Raw genomic sequence first — 17,659 nt, forward strand, 5'->3', positions numbered from 1 at the left:
ACATTTTGAGGTCAAAAAAAATGTTGACTTTTTTTGGCCGATTTTGACGCCTTACTATACTATGACGTTTTTTATGACATTTTGAGGTCAAAAATTTTTTTGACTTTTTTTGGCCGAAAAAAACGCCTTACTATACTATGACGTTTTTTATGACATTTTGAGGTCAAAAAAAATTTTGACTTTTTTTGGCCGAAAAAAACGCCTTACTATACTATGACGTTTTTTATGACATTTTGAGGTCAAAAAAAATTTTGACTTTTTTTGGCCGATTTTGACGCCTTACTATACTATGACGTTTTTTATGACATTTTGAGGTCAAATTTTTTTTTGACTTTTTTTGGCCGATTTTGACGCCTTACTATACTATGACGTTTTTTATGACATTTTGAGGTCAAAAAAAATTTTGACTTATTTTGGCCGATTTTGACGCCTTACTATACTATGACGTTTTTTATGACATTTTGAGGTCAAAAAAAATTTTGACTTTTTTTGGCCGATTTTGACGCCTTACTATACTATGACGTTTTTTATGACATTTTGAGGTCAAAAAAAATGTTGACTTTTTTTGGCCGATTTTGACGCCTTACTATACTATGACGTTTTTTATGACATTTTGAGGTCAAAAATTTTTTTGACTTTTTTTGGCCGAAAAAAACGCCTTACTATACTATGATGTTTTTTATGACATTTTGAGGTCAAAAAAATTTTTGACTTTTTTTGGCCGATTTTGACGTCTTACTATACTATGACGTTTTTTATGACATTTTGAGGTCAAAATTTTTTTTGACTTTTTTTGGCCGATTTTGACGCCTTACTATACTATGACGTTTTTTATGACATTTTGAGGTCAAAAAAAATTTTGACTTTTTTTGGCCGAAAAAAACGCCTTACTATACTATGACGTTTTTTATGACACTTTGAGGTCAAAAAAAATTTTGACTTTTTTTGGCCGATTTTGACGCCTTACTATACTATGACGTTTTTTATGACATTTTGAGGTAAAAAAAAATTGACTTTTTTTGGCCGATTTTGACACCTTACTATACTATGACGTTTTTTATGACATTTTGAGGTCAAAAATTTTTTTGACTTTTTTTGGCCGAAAAAAAACGCCTTACTATACTATGATGTTTTTTATGAAATTTTGAGGTCAAAAAAAAAATTGACTTTTTTTGGCCGATTTTGACGCCTTAATATACTATGACGTTTTTTATGACATTTTGAGGTCAAAAAAAAAATTGACTTTTTTTGGCCGATTTTGACGCCTTACTATACTATGACGTTTTTTATGACATTTTATGGTAAAAATTTTTTTTGACTTTTTTTGGCCGATTTTGACGCCTTACTATACTATGACGTTTTTTATGACATTTTGAGGTCAAAATTTTTTTTGACTTTTTTTGGCCGATTTTGACGCCTTACTATACTATGACGTTTTTTATGACATTTTGAGGTCAAAAAAAAAATTGACTTTTTTTGGCCGATTTTGACGCCTTACTATACTATGACGTTTTTTATGACATTTTGAGGTGAAAAAAAATTTTGACGCCTTACTATACTATGACGTTTTTTATGACATTTTGAGGTCAAAATAAATTTTGACTTTTTTTGGCCGATTTTGACACCTTACTATACTATGACGTTTTTTATGACATTTTGAGGTCAAAAATTTTTTTGACTTTTTTTGGCCGAAAAAAACGCCTACTATACTATGACGTTTTTTATGACATTTTGAGGTCAAATTTTTTTTTAACTTTTTTTGGCCGATTTTGACGCCTTACTATACTATGACGTTTTTTATGACATTTTGAGGTCAAAAAAAATTTTGACTTTTTTTGGCCGAAAAAAACGCCTTACTATACTATGGCGTTTTTTATGACATTTTGAGGTCAAAAAAAATTTTGACGCCTTACTATACTATGACGTTTTTTATGACATTTTGAGGTCAAAAAAAATTTTGACTTTTTTTGGCCGAAAAAAACGCCTTACTATACTATGACGTTTTTTATGACATTTTGAGGTCAAAAAAAATTTTGACTTTTTTTGGCCGATTTTGACGCCTTACTATACTATGATGTTTTTTATGACATTTTGAGGTCAAAAAAAATTTTGACTTTTTTTGGCCGAAAAAAACGCCTTACTATACTATGATGTTTTTTATGACATTTTGAGGTCAAAATTTTTTTAGACTTTTTTTGGCTGAAAAAAACGCCTTACTATACTATGATGTTTTTTATGACATTTTGAGGTCAAAAAAAATTTTGACTTTTTTTGGCCGATTTTGACGCCTTACTATACTATGATGTTTTTTATGACATTTTGAGGTCAAAAATAATTTTGACTTTTTTTGGCCGAAAAAAACGCCTTACTATACTATGACGTTTTTTATGACACTTTGAGGTCAAAAAAAATTTTGACTTTTTTTGGCCGATTTTGACGCCTTACTATACTATGACGATTTTTATGACATTTTGAGGTCAAAATTTTTTTTGACTTTTTTTGGCCGATTTTGACGCCTTACTATACTATGACGTTTTTTATGACATTTTGAGGTAAAAAAAAATTGACTTTTTTTGGCCGATTTTGACACCTTACTATACTATGACGTTTTTTATGACATTTTGAGGTCAAAAATTTTTTTGACTTTTTTTGGCCGAAAAAAACGCCTTACTATACTATGATGTTTTTTATGAAATTTTGAGGTCAAAAAAAAAATTGACTTTTTTTGGCCGATTTTGACGCCTTAATATACTATGACGTTTTTTATGACATTTTGAGGTCAAAAAAAAAATTGACTTTTTTTGGCCGATTTTGACGCCTTACTATACTATGACGTTTTTTATGACATTTTGAGGTCAAAAAAATTTTTGACTTTTTTTGGCCGATTTTGACGCCTTACTATACTATGACGTTTTTTATGACATTTTGAGGTCAAAAAAAAAATTGACTTTTTTTGGCCGATTTTGACGCCTTACTATACTATGACGTTTTTTATGACATTTTGAGGTGAAAAAAAATTTTGACGCCTTACTATACTATGACGTTTTTTATGACATTTTGAGGTCAAAATAAATTTTGACTTTTTTTGGCCGATTTTGACACCTTACTATACTATGACGTTTTTTATGACATTTTGAGGTCAAAAATTTTTTTGACTTTTTTTGGCCGAAAAAAACGCCTACTATACTATGACGTTTTTTATGACATTTTGAGGTCAAATTTTTTTTTAACTTTTTTTGGCCGATTTTGACGCCTTACTATACTATGACGTTTTTTATGACATTTTGAGGTCAAAAAAAATTTTGACTTTTTTTGGCCGAAAAAAACGCCTTACTATACTATGACGTTTTTTATGACATTTTGAGGTCAAAAAAAATTTTGACGCCTTACTATACTATGACGTTTTTTATGACATTTTGAGGTCAAAAAAAATTTTGACTTTTTTTGGCCGAAAAAAACGCCTTACTATACTATGACGTTTTTTATGACATTTTGAGGTCAAAAAAAATTTTGACTTTTTTTGGCCGATTTTGACGCCTTACTATACTATGATGTTTTTTATGACATTTTGAGGTCAAAAAAAATTTTGACTTTTTTTGGCCGAAAAAAACGCCTTACTATACTATGATGTTTTTTATGACATTTTGAGGTCAAAATTTTTTTAGACTTTTTTTGGCTGAAAAAAACGCCTTACTATACTATGATGTTTTTTATGACATTTTGAGGTCAAAAAAAATTTTGACTTTTTTTGGCCGATTTTGACGCCTTACTATACTATGATGTTTTTTATGACATTTTGAGGTCAAAAAAAAAATTGACTTTTTTTGGCCGATTTTGACGCCTTACTATACTATGACGTTTTTTATGACACTTTGAGGTCAAAAAAAATTTTGACTTTTTTTGGCCGATTTTGACGCCTTACTATACTATGACGATTTTTATGACATTTTGAGGTCAAAATTTTTTTTGACTTTTTTTGGCCGATTTTGACGCCTTACTATACTATGACGTTTTTTATGACATTTTGAGGTAAAAAAAAATTGACTTTTTTTGGCCGATTTTGACACCTTACTATACTATGACGTTTTTTATGACATTTTGAGGTCAAAAATTTTTTTGACTTTTTTTGGCCGAAAAAAACGCCTTACTATACTATGATGTTTTTTATGAAATTTTGAGGTCAAAAAAAAAATTGACTTTTTTTGGCCGATTTTGACGCCTTAATATACTATGACGTTTTTTATGACATTTTGAGGTCAAAAAAAAAATTGACTTTTTTTGGCCGATTTTGACGCCTTACTATACTATGACGTTTTTTATGACATTTTAAGGTAAAAAATTTTTTTGACTTTTTTTGGCCGATTTTGACGCCTTACTATACTATGACGTTTTTTATGACATTTTGAGGTCAAAAAAAAAATTGACTTTTTTTGGCCGATTTTGACGCCTTACTATACTATGACGTTTTTTATGACATTTTGAGGTGAAAAAAAATTTTGACGCCTTACTATACTATGACGTTTTTTATGACATTTTGAGGTCAAAAAAATTTTTGACTTTTTTTGGCCGATTTTGACGCCTTACTATACTATGACGTTTTTTATGACATTTTGAGGTCAAAAATTTTTTTGACTTTTTTTGGCCGAAAAAAACGCCTACTATACTATGACGTTTTTTATGACATTTTGAGGTCAAATTTTTTTTTAACTTTTTTTGGCCGATTTTGACGCCTTACTATACTATGACGTTTTTTATGACATTTTGAGGTCAAAAAAAATTTTGACTTTTTTTGGCCGAAAAAAACGCCTTACTATACTATGACGTTTTTTATGACATTTTGAGGTCAAAAAAAATTTTGACGCCTTACTATACTATGACGTTTTTTATGACATTTTGAGGTCAAAAAAAATTTTGACTTTTTTTGGCCGAAAAAAACGCCTTACTATACTATGACGTTTTTTATGACATTTTGAGGTCAAAAAAAATTTTGACTTTTTTTGGCCGATTTTGACGCCTTACTATACTATGATGTTTTTTATGACATTTTGAGGTCAAAAAAAATTTTGACTTTTTTTGGCCGAAAAAAACGCCTTACTATACTATGATGTTTTTTATGACATTTTGAGGTCAAAATTTTTTTAGACTTTTTTTGGCTGAAAAAAACGCCTTACTATACTATGATGTTTTTTATGACATTTTGAGGTCAAAAAAAATTTTGACTTTTTTTGGCCTTACTATACTTACTATACTTACGCCTTACTATACTATGACGTTTTTTTGACATTTTGAGGTAAAAAAAAAATTGACTTTTTTTGGCCGATTTTGACACCTTATGACGTTTTTTATGACATTTTGAGGTCAAAAAAAATTTTGACTTTTTTTGGCCGAAAAAAACGCCTTACTATACTATGACGTTTTTTATGACATTTTGAGGTCAAAATTTTTTTTGACTTTTTTTGGCCGATTTTGACGCCTTACTATACTATGACGTTTTTTATGACATTTTGAGGTCAAAAAAAATTTTGACTTTTTTTGGCCGAAAAAAACGCCTTACTATACTATGACGTTTTTTATGACATTTTGAGGTCAAAAAAAATTTTGACGCCTTACTATACTATGACGTTTTTTATGACATTTTGAGGTCAAAAAAAATTTTGACTTTTTTTGGCCGAAAAAAACGCCTTACTATACTATGACGTTTTTTATGACATTTTGAGGTCAAAAAAAATTTTGACTTTTTTTGGCCGATTTTGACGCCTTACTATACTATGATGTTTTTTATGACATTTTGAGGTCAAAAAAAATTTTGACTTTTTTTGGCCGAAAAAAACGCCTTACTATACTATGATGTTTTTTATGACATTTTGAGGTCAAAATTTTTTTAGACTTTTTTTGGCTGAAAAAAACGCCTTACTATACTATGATGTTTTTTATGACATTTTGAGGTCAAAAAAAATTTTGACTTTTTTTGGCCGATTTTGACGCCTTACTATACTATGATGTTTTTTATGACATTTTGAGGTCAAAAATAATTTTGACTTTTTTTGGCCGAAAAAAACGCCTTACTATACTATGATGTTTTTTATGACATTTTGAGGTCAAAATTTTTTTAGACTTTTTTTGGCTGAAAAAAACGCCTTACTATACTATGATGTTTTTTATGACATTTTGAGGTCAAAAAAAATTGTGACTTTTTTTGGCCGATTTTGACGCCTTAATATACTATGACGTTTTTTATGACAATTTGAGATCAAAAAAAATTTTGACTTTTTTTGGCCGACAAAAACGCCTTACTATACTATGACGTTTTTTATGACATTTTGAGGTAAAAAAAAATTTGACTTTTTTTGGCCGATTTTGACGCCTTAATATACTATAGAATAGAATAATAGAATAGATCTTTATTGTCATTATCACAGGTACAACGAAATTTAAAGTGCTCTCCAGTCAGTGCATTAAGAAAAATATTAAAAAGAATAAATAAATAAAACATATAGAACATATAGTAACATTAGTAGCATACACAACAGACATACACACGCAGTCATACGCACCAAATCATTGCCTAAAAACAGACTATTGCATATTATTTTTTTGCAGTATTGAGGGTTATTGCGGTTGGATAAAAACTGTGTTTGAGTCTGTTTGTCCTTGCATTTATTGACCTGTACCTTCTGCCTGAAGGCAATAGTTCTATGACCATTTTTTAGCCTTACTATACTATGATGTCTTTAATGACATTTCAAAGCCTTACTATAGTATAACTTTTTTTAATGATATTTTGTGGCCATATTAAAGTATTACTTTTTATGACTTTGTCAGCCCACGCAATGCCACACAAGACTGAATGAGTGTTATGGAGTGTGACACTTTGACTTTGAGTGTGGGGTCCAGAAGCCAGTGTGTAAGTTATTCAGTTGTAAAGTCTGACACACTTTCTACATGTAGACCTGTATGGCGACGCAAACACAAATCCACTTTATTGCAACAACAAAAATCATTGGTTTGGTCTGTTTAAACAAATGAAAACAGAACTGAGTTTTTAAAACTCAACCAAGTCTAAGTGGTACATCTAACACCTCACAGTTGAAAGCCTAAGAATCTGGCATCCACACAGCACAGCCTGCGCTGTTTCATTTTATTAACTATTAGTCTAAAAATTGACCTAAAACTCAAATTACATTTACACTACATTTACACTCTGGCAGTCCTCACAGATGACTCTAAACAAATTAAACTCCTATACCTAAGGTTGAAATGTTAACCTAAAGTGTCAAGTCAGTCACAAAGATTAAACACGGTACAGTCTCAGCACAGCCTGGAAATCAGTTTGTGCATTCCAAAATAAGCACAGCCAACAAGCAGACAACTGTCATTGGGTACAAGCCTTTAATTTGCAAACACCCTCCACATTCCCAGATGCAATTCTTCCTCTTCATGGCCCAGGACCCCTTCACCAACTGCCTCTGACCCGACGCTTCCTGAATTGAAAACAGAAACAGAGACAGTGAGATACAAATGAACCCTCAAATGTAAAAAAAACAAAAACAAAAACAAAAAACAAAAGACTGAGCGATGTTGACCAACATGCTTGCTCTTACCTTGTCTCTCATGGTCCTCTTGATCAGCTGCTCCATCCTGCACAATGCACAAAGAAACTAAACATGAGCCACAGGAAGAAAGAAAAAGTCTAACCTTGCATTTTGCAAAACCTCCAGATGCAGCAGGAGGCCTACCTTAGCTCCACTTTGACTCTGAGCTCCTCCATGACCTTCATGCCAATCTTCAACCTGCTAAACACAGCCTCACACCTACAGGCCTTAGCGCAGCACTTAAACACAGCTCCATCAACAACATACAACTGTTGACAGCCTCTACATCAAGAGCCAACTACATCTAACACACACACAAAACCTACTAGACTATCTTATTCTTCCTGGCCCCTGAATTCTGCCGTTCGCCCAAATTTGAGATTATTATAAATAAAGAACAGTAGGTGGCGAAAATCCTGCAGCCGGCAGCAGGCACCAAGGCTCCATTAAATAAAATAAGAAGAAAACAATGACAACATCCGGTCTCTGGGCACGCAAAAACGGTCCTTTTTCGTTTCTGCCTCTTCGTGATTTTGTATTTTGTTACGCTAAGTAGAAAAAAAAATCTGAGTAATTTTTAAATTTTGAGGCCTCCCTTCAGACCCACAAAAAAGTAAAATGCCTCGTATTTCAATTTTGTTTTTTGTATTTTAAAACGAAAATCAAATAAGCACTCTTTTTTAATTTTTTAAATATCAGCGTTTGAAGGAAAATTCAAATACCAAAAAGAACTTGACATTTTTCCACCAGTTTAGCATTTTAGATTCTACATGACAAATTAAGTTTTTAAAAAATGACAGGTTAATCAGTAATTAATTCTATGATGAGTGATGATATCGCAGCCCTTCTTTTCATCCCACATATTCGATGTTTTCATGGTATCCCCCTTCACGTTGCAATGTTATCCGTTGTGTGGACTTTTTTTTATTTTTTCTTATTTAACATTTCTACTCCAAGCGATGCTAAAAGACTACAGATAAGCATATGAGGTAGAATCAGCTGCTGTAGACTTTAGAGACCTTCAGAGCTATAATCCGCCGATCTCTACATGAACGTGAAAGTTAGAACCCTACAGGACAGATGAAGTCTTTCACCCAAAGCTGCTTCGAAATGATTATTACTGATTATTTGTCTATAACACACACCAGAAAAAAATAACTGTCCCCCAGAAGCCTATCACGCTGCTAGAATCACAAATCAGCCTCCTTCAAAGATTAGTTTCTTACACTTGCAGCAAGTTATCTGCTGATAAGGACGCCATCTAGTTATGACCTATGGGATAAACAAAAAGCTGTCATTGCCGCTTTTTGATGGCTTTGCGTAAAATCCATTGGATATTCATGACTCAGTCAGACAGTCACTCTGCCTGTCAAGTTCTCCAGTGATCATCCTAATATACTGGAGCTGAGCGCACTCAAACTCACCAGTCACAACCAAACGTCACATGCCGGTTTAACAGTCATGCCACGAGGGCCCAAATCCAAGCCAGTCGAAACATTTGTCAGATTTAATGACGCCGTATATGGCAACATGAGTAGTTTTACACATACAGTATGAGCATTTAGATGAGTTCAGTTCCTTGATGAACTGAGGAAAACTAAACCGAAGCAGTTCAAAATCAGAGGAAGGTTGGGCTGGGAAATGAATAGCTTTGGGGGAAAAAAAAAAACCAAAAAGAAAAAAAAAACATACATACACAGAATAGCTAAAGATTCAAGTCAGACTGAACCAAAACCCAGTTCTTGAGTTGAATACAGCAAAGCAGCATGTGACCTATTCAAGCTTTTAAATTTGACCTTTTTATTATGTCACCTCAATGAGGTCAGTTTCCTCCTGTTACTGATACCAGCTGGTGTGTTTGGACTCCTGTCATGTTTCTCTTTTTTGTATTTCATTTAAGTACACATTCCTATGGTGATTTTATATATTTCTGATATGATAAAAAAAAAAAAAGAGTAATAAAATATTAAGACAGCAACTACATGTGCTAATTTTCCTGATCAAATTAATCAGCCGACAGCAGACCAAGATACCTGGGGGGGGGGGGAGGGGGGGTTTGCAAGGAGGTCGACTGCAGGTTTTTTGGTATGCAGCACGAATAACAAGCAATAAATCCAGTCAGTAGTCCCTTGGATTGTAAATATTTTTTACAAATTTCCAAAATGTTTGATTTTTTTTTTTGTGATCACATTGTAAGTACTGCTTCTGTTTCTAACTGCATTAATTTGGGCTCTTTCAATAAGTCTAATTATAAAAACCGAACAGCCTGCGGCACAAGGTTGACTTCTCCCAATTTATTCAAATAACAAATAATATCCAGCACCAGCTTTGTGCGTTTCAGCTGTGAAATACAGAATATCTCAAAGGTAAGTGTTTTTCTCTGACACTAGAAAATAAAACATCCCCACTGAAGAGAGAGAATTGGCAAAACCGTTCAGTATTTTCCTTTAAGAGCATTTGTTGTCGTTCAGGTCTGTAAAGATATTAATTATACGGTGAGACCTCGTCAGAGCTCGGTTATTTAAACCACAGCTCATCACCATATATATATATATACAGCACTGTGTTTATCTCACAGTGAAGAATATACACGCTGTAACATCAACTCACACAAAATATACTAAATATTTCAACTGTGTGTGAGTGTGGCTACTGAACAAGGACAGGTGTATGTGTGTGCGTGTGTGTGTGTGTCTACATCTGGACTTTGTGTATCTCAAAGTTAACTTACATTTAGCTCCATCCTCTTGCCTGCTTGCAGACAAAAACCACAATCATTTATTCAAAAGACTGGAACCCACAGGTAGCTGCACTTCCCGTCATCTTTATCACATTCAAACACAATCACAGATAAAAGTGTGTAAAAACACACACACGCACACTCAGAAGTTTTGGGATAAATGTGCTCGCTGCTTGGACATGTAACACTTCCCTTTATAAAACATTATCAATGTTTTAGTGACATATGGCCAGTCTCTATGCTAGGATAAATTAAACCTAATTCTGGTCTCTTTATGAGATGGGGCCTCAATAAATAGAATATGAGTGAGACAGCAAGAGGAGAGAAAGATAGACAGGAGAGACAGAGAGACAGGTAAGCGGAGTGAGTTCTGCCTCTTCCCCTTCAGGGTAACTGGGAGTGACCTGGTGGCAGGCCCGGCCAATCACAGAAGGATCTACACCAGTTTAGACCAATCTGATCGCTTCAGCGAGAGGCTGCAGCCTGCTGCTGCAGTTTGAATGGCAGTACAGTCCGATCACAACAGCATGGTGACGGGTTTCTCCAGGAACTTGCGGAACTCTGCAAGCCACTGTGCACCGACCGCCCCGTCCACCACCCGGTGGTCACAGCTCAGCGTCACTGACATCATGCTGGCTACGTCAAACCTGCGAAACCCAAACACACACTGCGTCAGATCTGAGTTTTGAAATGCAGTATGTCTGGCCTGGTCTGGTACGGTAGCGAAGACACTGACCCTTTCTCATTATCAGCAGGCATCAGTCGTTTTTCTGAGCCCCCAACTGCGAGGATACAGGACTGAGGAGGGTTAATTATCGCTGAGAAGTTCTTGACACCAAACATCCCCAAATTAGAGATTGTGAATGTACCTCCCTGGTGGGAAAAAAACACACAATGAAGAGGAGCATTTCAATTTGCTGGCTCACTTATGGCAGATGAAATCTTCATAAAACTAATTATCCCAAAACCAAAACCCCTGAATCAAAAAAAAAAGAAAAACGAAATACACCCGCAGAATCAGATAACGTGTGTGCTACCTGGAACTCATGCGGCTGCAGTTTGCCTTCTCTCGCTTTGGCGGCGAGAGCCGACACATCAGAGCTGATGGCGGCCAGTCCTTTGGTGTGGGCGTTAAACACTATGGGCGTGATCAGACCGTTGGCGGTGCTCACTGCTATGCTCATGTCCACCACGTGATTCCTGGAAAAATTAAAATAAGTCAATACGGATGACGGCACCAAGATTTTGGTCAATGTGACTTTGCTTCTAAGCAGAGAAGAGCTAAAAATGCTCTTTGAGTGCCCTCTGCTGGTATAATGGTGCAACTACAGATAGAGAGAGTAAAATCTAACAGGTCACAAAGGTGCTTATTTTCCTTTTTTTAAATCCCCTCCTCTGTTTGTCTTTTCTTTCTTTAAATGACTCTGGATGTTACCATGGAGAGAGAGAGAGAGAGAGAGAGAGAGAGAGAGAGAGAGAGAGATGTATATATAGGAGCCAGACAACATGAACCTGTGTTCAGATATGCCTGTTTATGTGTTTACTCACTGGCGGATGACCGTGTCCATCCAGGAGGAGTTGCACTCAGGAACCTTGAGGCAGGCCAGAGCGCTGGCTTTGATGATGAAGTCATTCACACTTAACTTGATATTCTGGGCTTTCACTTCCTGCACAGAGGAGGCGGGGTTATTTAAGAGGCACAGAGAATAATTATCTTAGTTCAGGAAGAAAAAAAAAGTTTCCTGTCTTCGATTCTGTTACGCGCATATTTCCAAGCAAAGACTCACAGCATTGAGCTCTTTCCGAAGCTCGAGCACTTGGTCCATGTTGACATCTACAGACAGATAATAGTGGGGGATGGTTTGCTTGGATTGCATCAACCTCTGAGCAATGACCTGCAGGAGAGACAAATATATGCACTTCAGCTTGGATCCATAATTCATCAAAAAGAGGAATGAGGTGCGTCAAGTCGAGTCTGTGTTGATAAATAGAGTGTCTGTCTTCAGGGCAAAATATGGAAGCACAGGTCAAAGACAACGGAGATACACTGTGAAAATCCCTCTGGACATTTGCCTCATAGAATTCAATACACCAGTAAATCACATCCTGCATAGAGGGAGCATGACATGAATTACACTTGACTGCTGTCAGAGGAGTCTGAGCAGGACAAGAAGCTATGACAATAGACCACCAACAGGCAGGTGTGTGATTGCTCTGACCTTACGGATGTTGCTAATAGGGATGTCTGTGAAGGTCCCAGCTGATGCAGGAGGAGCTGCAGCAGGTGCACGAGCAGCTGGAGCTGCGGCTGTGGCGGGAGCAGCAGCTACGGCCTGCCAACAGAAATTATTTAATTTGCATCAGAACGCACAACACACACATCACAACACAACCTTGAGGCACAACCAAGTTTTGAGACTGTTTAAATGTGAAAACTGTTATGATGACGATTAAATATTCAAAGACCAAAACCTTTTACTGACTTTTTCAATATGTTTGAAAGTAGTGAAAAAGTGTTTAGGTTTTTTTTCCCACACCGCTCAAGGTTAAATTGCTCATTTTGACCAAAACTCAAAGATATTCAGAAGAAAAAAAAGGATCACTTAAGAAAATGATTCAGTATGGAAATTAAAGTTCTTACATATGATTTACAAGGATTAAACATACATTACTAACTGGAAGTCATGTATGAAGAAAAAAAGAGGGAGCTTCACTTACAGGAGCAGCCTTTGGTGGAACAAAACTCTCAATATCTTTCCTGGTGACGCGTCCATCAGGACCAGAGCCTGAACAGAGAACAGCTCCATGTGTGAAAAATACTTTAACATTGCCTTTTCTGGCTTTGTATTTAGTATTTCATGAGAAATAAGAAATGTTTTACCAAAATACATACAAGACACCCGTGTCTTGGTCACTTACCACTGACCTGTGCCAGGTCAATTCCTTTCTCAGCAGCGAGTTTCCTGGCAAGCGGGCTGGCGAACACACGCCCCTTCCTGGGTGCTGCTGGAGCAGCGGCTGCAGGAGCAGGACTGGGTGCTGCGGCAGCTGGAGCTGCAGCCTTACAAAATAACACAAAATGCTCACGAATCAGGTAGTTAAGTGTAAGAGTGATCTTAAAACTGAATAGAGGCCATATTCAGTAAGTGTACTGGGATCCTTTGTATTTGAAAGCAATAGCTTTACATGTGTCTCACCGGTGCTGGTGCTGGAGGAGGTGTGGAAACCTCTGCTACTCCAGTTTCTACATAATCCTTGAAGGCAGCGATGTCACTTTCCTTCTCTACAATGATGCAGAGTGGTGTTCCCAGGGGGACGTCTCGAGTTCCCTCTGACACCAGGATTTTGGCCAAATATCCCTCCTCCTGCACCTCGAAGCCTACATGCCGACACATGAGAGGGCCATGTTGAGCTTTAGCTGTAATGCTTAAATTCAGTATCAACATCCCACATGATATAATGAAATAAAAACAAGAATTTAATTTAAAAATAAAACTATAATAATCTGCAGAGCAAAGAGCTCTTTTCAGGACTGATGTGGACTGAGGCATACCGATGGTCGCCTTGTCAGTCTCGATCTCAGCCAGCAGATCTCCTTCACTCAGCTTCTCTCCGACCTTCTTCTCCCAGCGCTGCACTGTTCCCATCGTCATGGTGGGAGAGAGGGCAGGAAGTGCAATCTGCAATACACACATCAAACAACCAATAACTTTTACAATCAAGACAGAGGGATGCAGTCTCTGTAGCTTCCAAGCTTTGAGGCAATTATAAAAAAAAAAAAAAAAGAGATCTTAACTTCAGGAGGAAGTGTTTTTACAATTGTAAGAAAAATATAGTTACAATTACAAAAATCCCTTTCAACATTTTATAGTTCAATATAAAACCTCTACACATAGTGGTCTTAAATTTTAAGACTTTGTCACCAAAACTGATGACTTTAAAGACAATTCCTAACATTGTTCTGATGCTCTGCTCTAATATGCAGCAGTCACACATTATCAAGCCAGATACAAACTAAACAGACTGGCAGCCTGGACAACCCTGATAGAACTACAGCTGTGACTGTAAACAGACTCTATATTCCTCGACTCAGCTATTCTCTAACTGCTCCACACCTGACTGTACTTTGTTTATATAAGAACAAACCTACCTTCATGTGTGTGGGATAAGAGCTGCCGGGGGCTGCAGGAGGAGCAGCAGCAGCAGCTGCAGCAGGAGGAGGAGGAGGAGGAGCGGAGGCAGCAGGTGAAGGAGCAGCACCAGCTGCTTTAAGTGAGTCCAGCGTTATGTCCTTAAAGGCTGAGATGAGGTCAGGGCTGTAGGGGAAAATATGCACCCAGATATTACGGCATACATTTACACTCACAGTACAACCGCATCTAGACTAAAGGAAATTATGTGTGATGTTGAAAACTGCAAAGAAAAACGTGCTGAAAAAGTGAGAGAAGAGGTAACTAATGCTCTTCATCTGACACTGAGATGTGTGCAAATTACTCAAAGTACAGAAAAGTTTAAGCAAATTAATGAAGATAATTTGAGAGTATGATCTAAGGCTGCAACTAATGATGATTTTTATTATCAATTAATCTGCAGACTATTTTCTCAATTAAATCATGAATCATTTTGACTCAAAATTTTGAAACAGTGGAAAATGCTAATGCAATACTGTAGACTAAAACCAGTCTAAACGAGTCTAAAACCCAAATGTATTCAACATATCATATATAACAAATATATTTTTTAGTAGTCCATTAATCAATTGACAAAAATAATAATAATAATTGCCAGCATCTGAGACTAATTTGAATCAGACACCTGTGTCAGTCTATAGGCACTTTCCTATACTGATGTAACTGGTTTTTCAGCCTGTGTTTTACATCATCAAACAACAAACACTTACTTGTCAACCGTGATGCAGATTACAGACCCAACGTTGACATCTCTCGTCCCCTCAGGAACCAGGATCTTGGCCAGATAGCACTCCTCCAGCATCTCAAAACCTACGGTGGCCTTGTCTGTCTCCACCTACAAAGACAGAAAAGTTTTTCAAAAAGTGAATAGTGATGATTTCCTAAAATAATATGGAAACCCCCACACACATACGGCTCCTCACCTCAGCTATGAGGTCACCCTCGCTGATTTTTTCTCCCTCCTTCTTCTCCCAGCGAGCGATCGTTCCCGTCTGCATGGTGGGTGACAGCGCGGGTAGCTCCACCTGTTGAACAGAAGACGAATTCCAAGAGTTCAAGAATGAAGGAGTCAACAGAAAGTGCCATAGACCTGGTGGCTAACAAACTATCAGACAGAAAGCCATTAAATTCAGGAAAGATCACCATCGTCATTGCACAGTACCCTCACTGGGGCTTCATGACAGGGCAAACACTGCCACATGTCAGGTGTTGTAACTGCAGTTGCTACATCATCATCACCTGATTGTCTTGCTCAATAAATGACCCACATACAGCTGCATTAGACCATGCCTGTGATGTTTTAGGGAAGCTTTCAAGGTCACGTAAGATTTAATTAGTATTTTTGGTTTTGTGAGGTCATCAGTCATCATCCAGCAGCTGTTTCCATTTTTCAATTTTTTCAGCAGCTCCTCCAATTGTTGTGCATTGCATGGTGAGACGATGGTGTACACCAACAGCACATTCAAAATTAAGAATTTTAATATGCATACTGACTTGTATAGTATACTTTCTCAGAGTGAACTGGCAGAGTAGTGGAAAGTAACTAAGTACATTTACTCAAATTCTGTACTGAAGTATTAACATTTTCTGCTATTTTAAACTTTTACTACACTACCTTTCAGAAACAAAGTACTTACAAATTGCTTTTCAGATTATTCAGCAGTTTACTGAGAACCTAAAATGACCCCCATATTTACACAGCTGCAACATTAGAAGCAGTGTGCACACTAATAATCCAGCCATACGACATACATAAGACTGAAATGGGCCATTCTGCATAATGAATACGTTTACTTCTGCTTAAGTAAACTTTTGGATGTATGCTTTTTCCTTGTAACTCTGGGGTATTGTTGCTATCATTTCATAAAAAGATGTGTACAAGTCTTCCACCACTGCACACTACATAGACCAACCCTGCTCAGATTTAGTATGAAGTGAGGACACGGGACTCAGTGCCATACAAGTCACTTATGTCACTACATGAGATGACAACTGAGGAAGAATGCCTGAATTACAGTCCCTGACAGCGATCACGGCGACTTTCTACCCCTTAAATGACCACTTTCAATTCACATAAATCTGATTTAACAATAAATGTAGCTCAAATGTCACCTGATGGCATCAAATAAACGTTTTAATGCCCTGATTTTCCAGCTAAGAAACGCGGCGTTTGCAGAAATTGAACTTACGGTTTAAAACCTCTGCCACAGCCTTTGTTGTAGCCTGCATTTAACCTTTAAAGCAGAGACACATGCTGATCGGTACATCACGGCGCTATCTCATGCTAGCAGGGGAGGTCATGCTAGCTGTAACCGTGAACGTCGGTGCTATAGCAACAAGCGGGACACGGTCAGGTGGCATTACCTTCTGGTGCGGCGGGAGACTGTAGAAACGCTTGGTCTGACAGCCGCCTGCCAGCTGGGGACACCGCAGCAGAGTCGTTCTGTGGCTGAAGCCGGGGCCCAGGCACACGGCCCGGGACGCCGCTCCACGGTGAAGCCGCCTCAGACAGCCGGTTCCGGGCACGGAGCGGGAGCCGAGCGCAGCAGGCCCGGCCGGGAGGGCACGGGGACATGGGAGACCGGAGGACGGCCTGAGCCGCAGGATCAGACGAAGCATTTCGCAGCGGTTGAAACACTATACGGAGCTGTTGAATATTATATAATATATTTCTTACACCGGCATCAGAGATGTGCTGGTACCGAGTGTCTCTGTGCCCCGAGAACCGGCCCGGTCTTACCCTCACTTTCTAATGACCTCCTCCAGTCCAAAACACAGCGCTTTACGGCGCCCCTCCCTGTCCTGCCGCCATTTAGAAGGGGGTGTCGTAAACGGTGGGCATTCCTTCACATTTTAATCACTAAATAAACACCACCACTCCGAATAAAACAAAAGACAAAAACAAACTACACCTAATGAAATAAAAACAATGATTTATCCAAAGCCCGGTCTTTCAAAATAGAAAGTGAATTCCGGAGCTGCAAGGTTATATTTTACTGCAATTAAATAAGTGACCACGCGGTGGCAGTACAGCATATGCGTGAAGCTATGGAGTGAACAGTAAGACACTGTAGCTGGCCACTATAAATGAAGTATCTCAGAGGAATGACTCAATTTTCTCAAATTTCAAGCTGTAC

The 17,659-nt window shown here is 37.1% G+C and overlaps 1 protein-coding gene across 1 annotated transcript; it reads right to left on the bottom strand.

Moving 5' to 3' along the window:
• Nucleotides 1–9,078: 9,078 nt before the first annotated feature.
• Nucleotides 9,079–17,299, bottom strand: dlat (dihydrolipoamide S-acetyltransferase (E2 component of pyruvate dehydrogenase complex)). Its single transcript, XM_041051786.1, has 14 exons — nt 16,887–17,299; nt 15,446–15,547; nt 15,233–15,357; nt 14,483–14,648; nt 13,886–14,012; nt 13,530–13,711; nt 13,252–13,393; nt 13,051–13,118; nt 12,552–12,665; nt 12,120–12,227; nt 11,881–11,999; nt 11,370–11,532; nt 11,069–11,205; nt 9,079–10,979 (listed from the first exon to the last, which is right to left on the bottom strand). The coding sequence occupies exons 1-14, from the start codon at nt 17,139–17,141 to the stop codon at nt 10,850–10,852; spliced, it is 1,938 nt and encodes a 645-aa protein (XP_040907720.1). The 5' UTR covers nt 17,142–17,299; the 3' UTR covers nt 9,079–10,849.
• Between the last annotated feature and the right edge of the window lie 360 nt (nt 17,300–17,659).

The sequence above is a fragment of the Toxotes jaculatrix genome, chromosome 12 (genome assembly GCF_017976425.1).
Source record: "Toxotes jaculatrix isolate fToxJac2 chromosome 12, fToxJac2.pri, whole genome shotgun sequence".
Classification (NCBI taxonomy): domain Eukaryota; kingdom Metazoa; phylum Chordata; class Actinopteri; family Toxotidae; genus Toxotes; species Toxotes jaculatrix.